General features: G+C 36.8%; 1 protein-coding gene across 13 annotated transcripts in view; it reads right to left on the reverse strand.

The window, feature by feature from the left end:
- Positions 1-12180, reverse strand: part of BLTP1 (bridge-like lipid transfer protein family member 1) — a 140781-nt gene that overhangs the window by 106126 nt on the left and 22475 nt on the right. For all 13 annotated transcript variants that reach the window (XM_087936177.1, XM_087936180.1, XM_087936187.1 and 10 more), the window contains 5 exons: positions 11568-11754; positions 5800-5881; positions 5330-5523; positions 4329-4408; positions 3313-3463 (listed from right to left, as the gene is read on the reverse strand). In XM_087936177.1, coding sequence (XP_087792303.1) covers positions 3313-3463; positions 4329-4408; positions 5330-5523; positions 5800-5881; positions 11568-11754 — 694 coding nt within the window. The remainder of the gene's footprint in view (positions 1-3312; positions 3464-4328; positions 4409-5329; positions 5524-5799; positions 5882-11567; positions 11755-12180) is intronic.

A 12180-nucleotide genomic window follows, 5' to 3' on the forward strand; every position in this document is an offset into this window, starting at 1 on the left:
TTTCCTTTCTCTTTTTAGCTTTTTATTCTTCACTTTTCCCCTTTTTTAGGATTTTACAACTTTTTCTTTTTTGTGTGTGTTTTTGGTCTTTTCCTTCATTTTTAAATTTTTATTGTTATCTAACCAATCGATTGGATTAAGGTATACAAGAACCTGAAGATTTTTTTTCTTTTTTTATTATTATTACTATTTGGCTTCTTTTTTCCTACTATTTTTATTTGGAACTGCAATTGGTTACTTCACAATTGGATTAAGGTCTAGAAGAACCTGAAGATTTTGAATTGCTCGAAATGAGTAGGAAATTAACAGCTCCTGGTTCCTCAACTTCTACTTCTTCCTCTCGACCGTCTGGAGGACAACGTTTAATACAGACAATGTTAAGGCAAGAAAAACAACAAGAAAAAGTGACCCTTCAGATGATTATGCAAAGAATTCAAAATATTCAAACAAGATCAGAGAATACTGAAAAGAGAATAGAGAACATCGAACAAAGAACAGGGAAAACCAATGAAAAAGGGGAGAACATCCAACAAATGATGATGAAGTATGATGAGAGACTCCAAAACACTGAAGAAGATAAACAAAGAGACAAGAAGAATGGAGACATCGATAACAGATTAACTGTGGTTGAACAAGATAAAAGTGGTATGCTGAGATGGGAGATGGACAGATCAGAATTTTATCTTAGATTCCAAAACATAGAGGAAGAAAAAGGACAAAATCTAGCTGAGATAATGATAGAAATATTGGCTGAAGCTTTGGAAATAACTGAAGAGAAGATGATGGCTGGAATAGATGAGGTCTATCGAGTCTTCACAAGATATGCAATGAGAAATAGCTTACCAAGAGAAGTTCACATCAGATTTACAAAGAAAGCCATTAAAACGCAAATAGTGCAAGTGGCAAGAAAGAAAACATTGAAATACAAAGATAAGGAGATTGTGGTCTTGAAACAAGTACCCAGAAGAGTGAGAGAAATGAGAAGAGAATACTGATTCTTGACCAAATTGTTACTTAAAAAAGAGGTGAATTATAGATGGCTGATTTCAGAAGGTTTAATGTTCACATGGCAAGAACAGAGATATAGAATTGACTCAATTAAGAAAGCTGAATTAAAAAATTGTATGGATATTTATTAGAAATTAAACTAGAAGAACAACAAGTTAAAGAAACTATGATTGCTTGGGGGAAGAATTTTGGATATGGGATTGATCTAGAGAAATGGCAAAAATTGTGGTCTCAAAATTATAAAATGACAATGTCAACAGCATATAAAGAAAATTTGTATAAGATGTTTTACAGGTGGCATTTTCCCCCAACAAGAATAGCAAGAATGTTCAAGAATAAATCCGAAAAATGTTGGAAATGTCATCAGACACCTGGCTCATATTACCATATGTGGTGGGCTTGTGCAGATGCTAAAAAATACTGGACTAAAATCTACACGTGTTTGGAAAAAATGACAAAAAAACATATAGATTTGAAACCAGAGATATTTTTATTGGGAATTTTACCTGAAATATATAGTAAAGACTTGAAATACCTGATTGTAAATGTATTAACAGCGGCTTCAGATTGTATTTGCTAAAAACTGGAAAAATGAGAAAACACCATCACAGGAGGAAATCATTAAGAAAATATTGGAATGTACTGAAATGAGTAGATTGACATATGAAATTAGAGAACAAGATGATAAACAATTTTATAAAATTTGGGATCTTTTCTATCAATGGTTAGACAATAAAATATAGTAATGAAATTTGTAGACTTTTAGAAAATAATAAATATATAAAGATGTATTCTTTTCTTATTATATCTACAAAATGATTCTAGGATAGATTTGGGATGATAATATGAACTGTCATAAAACAAATTAAGTAAAATATGATTATTTCATAAAACATGAATGAATAAAAGTATAGTCAAATGATTGGTTAATAATGATATTAATAATAATGAATCTTGACCTATGGGCCAAGATTGGTCATGAAATAAGCAAGAAGCATCTGAAGACCAAGCAGCAGCTGATTGAATCCATTACTGCAGCCTGGCATCATATTGTCACCAAAGATCACGTGCAAAGGCTTATAGAGTCTATGCCGAAGCGATGCCACCTGGTGATAAGCAATAAGGGCTGGCAAATTTCATTTTAGTAACCATGATTGGTTACCTAAACGGTCGTTTCCAGGCCACAAACAATAAAAATGTTAACAAAACACTACCATCGGCCTTAGTAATTGCAACATGTATGCTACTGGGTATGTATCAATTAGTCTGTTTTCATAGTCATTGTAAGCATGCAAGAAAATTCACAATCCCCATCCAAACAGCACCAAATTGCAAAAAGCTTATGCTTTTCACTTAAAAACCACCAGTATTTATTTAAATATAATAATATCTGCATAGCAGTTAGCATAAAATATTATAAAATCAATGGCCTATCCAAAAAATGTCATAAACCGTAAACCGTGCAGGACCTTTTCACACAGCTGCATATCTCTGAGTACCTTCCTGAATTTTAAAGAACTTTTCCAATGCATCAGAAGCTCTGCCATTGTTGAAGGCATTAAGTAAGTAATCCTGTAAGCAAATATCTGTGAAATGAACAGGGAGGGGAGGGGAGAGAGATCATCTAGTCCTTCGTAAAGATCACCTTACGTTGCTAAATGAGATCCTGCAATCAAAATCTTCGAAGAGGCATATTTGCCTATTAAATATATAAGACATGTATTTGCCTTATCTCTGGATTAACATCTATTTTTTCAACAGTTTCCATGGAATCCTGGGTTTCTTCAGGAGATTGTGTTTAAAAAAAAAACATTTTTAACTATGAAATTTATGAACACAAACATAGTAGTGGGAATTTTTATTCATTGCAATTCATCTGTTAGCCTGCTACTTTGCTGTTGTTGTAAACGTAACAAGTGGATCATGTATGTCAGAAGTGAATTGTATTGTGAAGTTTTCCTATTTCTTGTTATTTTTGTAAAGGGGTTGCCTAAAAATTGAACATTATTTCAAGAATTCATCCAAAATAAACAGGTTGAAAAAAGCTAATACAGACCTAATTAATAAATGGATTTCATTTTCAAAATTGTCAGGTGTTCTGTCACTGGAATGGTAAGTTTTAGCTTTAGAAAGCCATTATATGATTTTAGAAGTTTTCTAAGAACATCGGGAACAAATATTTTTTGAAGAAATAATTGTTTTTCTGTTCTACATATACAAGAATGACCAGAACATCTCTACATGAACTTTATTCCACATTCCTCACTTTCTCTAGCATAGTCATTTAAAAAATGATAACAGTACCTTTTCCGGTCAGCCCATGGTCCATAATTAAAGTCTGTTCCTTTGCCACAAACAATATCTAATCCCCAGCATGGTGGTAAGTCTTGCAATTTGCTATCTTCATTACTTGTCTCTCCCTCGTTGCTTTCATCAGTTTCTTCTGGTACAAGACCTATATTTTGGGAAACAGTTCCTTCCATAATATATATTCAAATAACTCATAACTTGAAGGCTTCACTAATGGATCATAGAACCAAGTACATAAAGGATCAACAGATATTTTACAAATCTACTAAAATTAAAAACCAGATATATACAGATACTATCAAAAATTCTAACAAAATGTATTGAAATATTTTGTACTGACCCAGAATTGTAAGAAACTTAAGAATTTCCCAGACATCATGAGAATCAACATTTACCTAAATCCAGTACTTTGCTACATTGGTTAATATTTTCCAATTGTAAAAAAGGAAAAAACACAGAAGAAAAAAACTAGATCTGTTACACCGTCTTGAAATATGGACATGCAATCAAATTTTAGATGTATTTTTGCTACTATTTCTATCAAACAATTCCTGCTGTTTTACATTAGCAAATGCCATACGTAATCTGATAATGGCATAATTATAAAAAATTCCAGAAGGGTTGATTTTGAGGGGGAAAAACAGCTGATAGTTTGGCTGGTGAGCTAATTTACTTAAGATCAGCTAGTAAAGTTTGAAATGTGCAGTTCACTGCACAGTAGCAACTCAAATAATTCAACGATTTAAAATTAATTGTTCAATAATTATAGGCCATTAGTAATAGCCTATAGATATTTAGGATACAGTCAAACTGGGTACCAATCCATGATGAGGAATTAAGCCATTTTTTTAAGTTAAAAAGCAAGACTAAATTGAATCAAAATGGGCAGAAGTACTCTCTGTAAAAGGGAAAGGTTAACTATTCTAGGAATGTTTCCAGTTCAAAACATGGAAAAAACCCTAAGATCTTGAAAATTGTTATTACATTTAAATGAGAAGATTCACACATACCTGGTTCATCCATATAGTAATAGATGTCAACATCATTTGACTGCATCACAACAAAACCTTCTCCCATTAATCTTGGAGGCCTGTTATAAAAAAGAAACAAAAAATGGAAAGGAAAAATGTAAATATTGCACTTATCAGTGGGATTCTAGTCTATGGAAATTTACAATCCATATGTCAGTCTTTAAGAAGACTGCCACAAGACTTATAATGAAAAATTATGACTATTAAAAGTTAAGTTATAGCCTTTGTGTTTCTGGTTAATTTACTTAAGAACTTTTAAAAGGTTTTCAGGCAAGATAAAAAATCTGCATTTTTCTCATGCTCAGACTGATGCAAAATGTTGTTGCCTGATTCATCAATAGTAACATATTGATAAACATATTAACATTTTCTAGTATTAACTAAATTAATGCTGAATTAAAATGTTTATTTTATTTGCTTCAAAGATTTTATTCAAATCATTTGAAAGCATATATTTTTGAACTTTAACATGATAAACTTCCTAAAATTATTGAATTTTGGTAGAGAAAGTTGTTGTAGCCAAACTAAATTTTTAATTGAAAAACTTTCACAGTAGAAATTAAATATATTGGTTTAATTTTTTCTTTCAAAGTTTTATCCTGTCCTATATTTCAGTCATTTATTAATAGTTTCCTGTTAAAATAAAACATAGATGCATTCTGAGAGTATATAGCACTATTCTTTTAAACAATATGCCCTGGCCATGATAATAAATATTTGGTTGTAATTAATATTTATCCTCTGCAAGGGGATAATCAGAAATTAACCATCAAAAAACCAAAATAATGCTAGGAGTTCCAAAAATTATGCCTATTATACAGGCAAGCACTCAATAAGGCAAGTTTCATTTCCCTCCATCATGTTATAGAGACATCCATGACACTTCCTTAGAATTGTAAATTAAGATTCCTTCATTCCCAAATGGTTGGATACCCCACTACTATATTATATGTTCTGTAGTTTTAACTTATAATACATACTCATCATTTTGAAGACCAACATATCTTGGACTTGGAACAAGCATAACTCTCACATTTTCCAGTTTTCCTTTTAGAATGTGCATAAACTGATCCAGATGGCTTGAAGGTGGCTTTGTGGTATAAGTTAAGGAAGCATCATCAAAGTTAATACATATAGTCTGAGGCAGATAATGATTTCCAAAGGCTAAGCGGCCCTAATTTAAAAGAAAGACAACCACATGTTAACTTTTAATTCTTTGTAACAAGACATTCTTTTTAAACAATTTTACTTATCATTTTAAACAAACCATATATATCACCTGTAGAAATATATATGTAATCATTTTCACATGCACGCACTTATTTGAATCATGTCAACTAAATAATGCTTCCAAGACCAAAATGAAATATTATAATGACTATTGAAGAAAGTGATCTTCAAAAACCATCGAAAATCTAAAATGCAGATAACCAGGATCTTTTTTACTTACTGTGCTAACATTGACTTTAATTACGGGAATAAGAGATCTCCATGAAGATGAGGGGTCATAAGAATCACTTTTTGCTTTGACACTGAAGGAAGAAAACAAATTAAGTTTACATACTGAACAATAAAAATTAGAAGCTCCAAAGTAACATGCAAAGCAAATCATATTAAGAAAATGGAAAAGAACTTCATGACCAGAGGACTGCAGAAAAGCACAATACTTGCCACACATATATTTAAAAAGCTAAACGTATATAACACAGTGCTATAATATAATTTATGACAATTACCTTAAAACTTTCCCACCATGCATCCTTGCTTTTCTACCTTATGTTAATAATCACATACGTGTGGGATGGGATGGGATGGGATGGGTTGGGTTGGGATGGGATGGGATAGGATAGGATAGGATGGGACAACTTTATTTGGCCAAATGTGACTAGAGACACAAGGAATTTGTCTATGGTGCAGAAGCTTTCACTGTACATGCAAAGCAACAGAATTATAATACTAATAACACCAATGGATGTAATAAGGAAGATAACCAGAAGGATAATAATATACTACAGCCAGACTACATGGGTACAGATACATAAGACATTATACAGAACTGTGAGAATTAGGTGTTCAGCAGAGGGTGGGTGGTACAAGAGGGAAAAAAAACTGTCCCTGTGTCTAGTTGTATTGGCATGCATCCCAAGGGGAGGAATTGAAACAGTTTATGTCCAGGATGTGAGGGGTCTGTAGATATTTTCACAGTCCTCCTTCTGACCTGCACAATATACAGGTAATCCCCAAGTTACAAGCATTCCCTTAGCGAATGTTTGAAGTTACATGGTAAGTGCCCCCTAGTGTTTACAAACAAGTCCCGAAACTACAAATGTTGTAGCACCATGGCAGTTGTTCACTTATGAACAATTTCAGAGGATCTGCAACATCCGTCCTGCCTATTCTCCTCTGCTCCGCACTTTGCTGGCCAAAATGGAGCTTTGGAGGGGCAGGCCTGCCCCCCTGACGCTCCATTTTAGCCTGTGCAGGCCTACCCAGCACTTTGCCTACCAAAACAGAGGTTCAGAGGGACGGACCCACCCCTCCAATACTCTGTTTTGGCCTGTGCAGGCCTCACCCTGTACTTTGCTAGCCAAAACAGAGGCAAAGGAGGGAAGTCTGCTGTAGCCAATGATGTTCTTCAGGCTTCTCCACACAGTTGCTGGTTCATTAGCTGAGAACTGATTTCTCAGCTTTTCGGAGTAGTTTCTCCTTGGTACCCTGATCTCTCTTGTTAATACATTCCCAGTCTGATTGTACAAAAGCCTATCTCCTTTCCTGTAGGCATCCTCTGAATACAGAGCATGTTAATGAATGAACTGAAAATAACAAATGAATCAAAAATACTAGGTTTATCTTCAGTAAATATTTAAAAAAAATTGTGAAGTCATTATTAGAAAATTTAATACTTCAACCTCAAAAGTGTCATGTGGGAAGAAAACTTGTATTAGCGGCACCTATTATTAGACCAATTGTGTTTTTAAATACCACAATAACTTTTTCCCACAGACTTTCCACTTAAGAAAACAATGATTCTAAAAATAGAGATGTCTTATATAAAGCTGAAAAACTAGATAATTTTCTACGAGAGTTGTAAGGCTAGGGGTGGGGAACTATGGCCCATGCTGAATCAGGAATTCTGGGAGTTGAAGTCCACAAGTCATAAAGGGGACATAATTCCCTACATTTGTCTTAGGCCAGTAATCTCCTGGACATGCTCTCGGCTTCCACTACTGTAATTAGGCTAAAATATGAGGTAAAACAAAACAATTGCAGGCAGTTCCAGTAATCTTTTAAGAATATTTTCAACTGTATTATTGCAAAACCTAATGCCCTATTCTGAAATGCTACATTGCTACAATGTTTAATTAATTTTAGCTTCAATCCAGATAAGTAAGAAGAGAAAGCAGAAAGATTATTTATATTCCTCCTGGGAACATTTTCCAAATAATTTTCCAAGAATCAGATAATTACCCTAAGTAGTTCTACAGTACAGGAGCTGGACAGAAAGGGCATTGGTACTTACCTGACACACCTGTTCTCGAGCTGCGAAGAGCATCCAGTAGTGGAAGGTGCTTCAGTCTCTGCTTATCTTGGCTGGGCTTAATTTGCAGAACGCTCCTCCTCCTCCACGGGACTCCTCCCTAGCGTTCCCCAGTTTTGGCGAAGATGAGAGAAACAAACACCCTCACCCTTAATACTGTAAAAATTCGTTGGCCGAAACAGGATCCCACCAGACGGAAGAGGGTGGGGCTGGATGCTCTTCACAGCTCAAGGAGAACGGACGTGTCAGGTAAGTACCAACGCCCTTTCTCCCACGAGCTGCTCAGAGCATCCAGTAGTGGGACATACCAAAGCTTGGCCTGTCCTATAGGAGGGACTCAATCTGTCTTGGGAACCCCTCCTGGTCCCTGTGGACCCGTTGCAGAACTCTTCTGCCAAAGGAGGCCTCGGCTGATGCAAACACATCTATTTTATAATGCCTAATGAAAGGCGATGGAGAGGCCCAGGTTGCAGCACGACAGTTGTTAGTGATTAGTGCCTGCGTGGCCCATGCTGCCGATGTTGTGGCGCTCCTTGTTCAATGAGCTGTTATGCCCCTGGGCACCTGAAGTGCTTGAGTCTGATATGCTTTCGCTATTGCGGCCCGTAGCCAACAGCCTATTGTAGAGGATGAGACCATGCATCCCTGATTGTTGGGCTGAAAAGACACAAATAAAGCCTCTGTTTTTCTAAAAGAGGCTGTGCAGTGAATATATATTCGTAACGCTCGCCTCACGTCCAGCTGATGCCATTGTTGTTCCAGCACTTGGGATGGCCTGGGACAAAAATTAGCAAGTATCAGTTCTTGTGCCCTGTGAAAGGCTGAATTAACTTTGGGTATGAACATAGGATCGGGACAAAGGACGACCCTGTCGGAATGGAAGACGCAAAGATCTTGTCTGATCGACAAGGCTGCCAGTTCCGAAATACAACGAGGGATCACTACAAGAAAAACTACTTTATATGTCAGAAATTGGAGACTTGATGATTGCAAAGGCTCGAAAGGGCACTTAGTGAGTGCAAGAAGGACCTTGTTAATGTCCCAAGTGGGATAACGGTGAACCGTTGGCAGGCGTAAGTTCGTGGCTCCTCGAAGGAAACATTGTATGCATGGATGATGGGAAAGAAATAGGAGACCTTCATAAGTGACGACTGATGCCAAGGCTGCCACTTGTCTTTTCAACGTATTAGGTGATAATCCCGTCAAGCCCCTCTTGTAAGAACTCTAGGATCTGAGCCACAGATGGAGAAATGGGGTCAATTTGAGACTTGGTACACCATTTGCAGAAACTGGACCACATGGCATTGTAGATGCAAGTTGTTGAGGGGCGTCTGGCAGCTTGGATGGTGGCGATAACTCTGTTGGAAAACTTTTCGCTCTTCAGATGACTCCGCTCAACCTCCAGACGGTCAGGTGCAACCATTGAGGGTCCGGATGTTGAAGGGGTCCTTGGGTTAACAAGGAATCTGGCAGAATTCTCCGTGATGATGATAGACTGCGGAGGTCTGCAAACCACGACCGTCTGGGCCAGTAGGGAGCTACCAGAAGCAGTTCCGCCCTCTCATCGAGCAGCTTCTGGATGACCTTGGGGATCAGTGGAAGTGGCGGGAATGCGTACAGAAGCCCCAGGGGCCAACGGCAACGGAGCACATTGAAATTCTCCGCTCCTTGCGAGGGGTATCTGGAAAGAAATCTCGGGAGCTGAGCGTTGAGGGGGGAAGCGAACAGCGAAAGGGCGTTGGTACTTACCTGACACGCCCGTTCTCCTTGAGCTATGAAGAGCATCCAGCCCCACCCTCTTCCGTCTGGTGGGATCCTGTTTCGGCCAACGAATTTTTACAGTATTAAGGGCGAGAGTGTTTGTTTCTCTCATCTTCGCCAAAACTGGGGAATGCTAGGGAGGAGTCCCGTGGAGGAGGAGGAGCATTCCGCAAATTAAGCCCAGCTTAGATAAGCAGAGACTGAAGCACCTCCCACTACTGGATGTTCCGAGCAACTCGTGGGAGAAACTAGGTATCATCAATCTCAACACATTCAAAAGCTATCTTCAGTCTACAGGAGAGGTTTTTTAACAGCCTTAGCAAGATTGATTCAGTCATCCCCCAGCCCTCATTTCAGCATTTTCTAGATTTTAAGAAGGGAGGAGGTTTTTTTGAAATATATTTACCAATATTAAACTAAGGGAGACAATTTATGAATATGTGTTTTGTTTTTTCTTTTTATGCACTTTTATTTTGGTATAGTCTTGTTTTGCTTTCTTTTGCTTTTGTATATTTTTTTCTTTTTTGGGAGTTTGTATTTTAATGTTTTGAATAAAATAAAAAATTGACTAAAAATAGTTTCCAACAAGCAGGTGGTATTTGATGGAGGGAAGAAACATAACCAGGGCAATCCACCAATCTGTTTTGATGGTCCTATACCTGTGATGGTGAACATATGGCACGCATGTCAGAGGTGGTACTTAGAGCCCTCTCTCTGGGCATGCAAGCCATTGTGCCAGCTCAGCTCTACCACGCAGGTCTCTGCCACGCATGCGCAGGGATACAGGGTCGCACACACATGCGTGGAAAGTGGGGCACTTGTGTGTGGGTCATGCGTGCATGGGGGGGCAGGAGAGTTGCATGTGAGGCGCATGTGCAAGGCATGTGCACATTGCATTTTGGGGATATGCACATGCATGTGTGCTTTGGGCACTTGGTGCCAAAAAGTTTAACCATAACTGTCCTATATGGTATACATTAGGATAGTCTCTTTTGCCAGCTCCATACCTGTGTCAGGATAGGCACTAGTAGTAGGAGCAGCACATTTTATACTGATATAGTTTTTGCCAACGTGGAGACTAATAGATGTACTTTAACTTGGCTAAGTGAAAAAACTGATAAAATAAGTATACTCCCAATCATCATCATCATCCTTGCCACTGCCTATCCACTGCAGGATGAAGGCCTTTTTTGCATGATTCCAACCAATATGGTCTTGAACTTTCCTTTGCCAGTTGGGCCCCAAATACTTGCTGATATCACTCCATCTTGGTTTAGGGCTCTTTTATGGATGTTTTTTATCAAGCAGAATCCATTCTATAATTGCCTTATTCCACCTGCCATCAGTTCTTCTTGCTATGTGACCAGCCCATTTCCATTTCATTACAAATTAAAATGTATTGCTGTGCATAAAGATAAGAATTTCCATTTCCAATTCAATACAAAAGCTACAAATGGAACAAAAATCCATGGAAAGATACATGCTTGGCATCACAAGACAAGATAGAAAGACCTGCACATGGATCAGAGAAGAAACAAAAATATATGATGCCATCAAAAGAGTAAAAGAACTGAAATGGAAATACTCCCAACAACTAGACACGTTTCATTTAAAAGAGTGCATCTATTTACTATTTAGTTGTAGATAATGTATTAATGTATAAATGCCTCAACTGTAAAGCATATTACTGAACAGGCCAATTCTTTCTAAAAACCCGATGCACTAATCAGTAGGTACAAGCTAAATAATTACATGTTTAAACTAAGCATAAACCACTTTCTGTAGAGAAAGTGTTAGAACCAAAGAAATGAATCATTTTTAAAGCTTTGTTGTATTTGTTTTTTAAATAAAATTTAATTGGTAAAGCAGTAAAGTTAGCACCATGTTCAAAGACTTATGTGAATGAACACAATCCTTACCTGTCAAGATTTGTATGTGTTTGCTCTTGCCCATTTTCTCGTGCTTTTTCATCCTTTGTTTTTGGAGGAATTATGGTTGGCTCTAAACCAAATAATTCCTGAAGTTGTGCATAAAGATAAGAGCGGTTGTAGACATGAAATTCAAAATCATTTACCATGATATATAATCTTGTTTCTGCTTTAGGATCTATGAAGTTAAAAAAAGATGTATATTTCATTTAGCAAACTGATTTTAAGACTCAACCTCACAAACAAATGTAGAGACGTATAATTACATGTATATTATACACAAAATCATTAATTACATGCCTCATGCACAAGGATGACCCTCTAAAATAATTAACCAACCAATATGCATAATGTATCTAATTAAGTTTGCAAACAATCACATGCATCATTTGTATTATCAGTCAATATTCAACAAGAAGACTTATAACAATTGTTTCATTAGAATACTGGTTAGTAGCTTCTGTCTAGTGGCCAGCCAGTAAGATGGACATAAAACACTATTAATTAAACACAAAATAGGTTTTAGCTATGGCTTGAATTCTTCTCAGATAGATAAAATGATTGGAAAGAATTACAAACACTCACAGTAGCAAAACAAAAAACG

Source organism: Pseudonaja textilis, chromosome 6 (assembly GCF_049901715.1).
Source record: "Pseudonaja textilis isolate UNSWEBS1 chromosome 6, rPseTex1.2, whole genome shotgun sequence".
Taxonomy (NCBI): domain Eukaryota; kingdom Metazoa; phylum Chordata; class Lepidosauria; order Squamata; family Elapidae; genus Pseudonaja; species Pseudonaja textilis.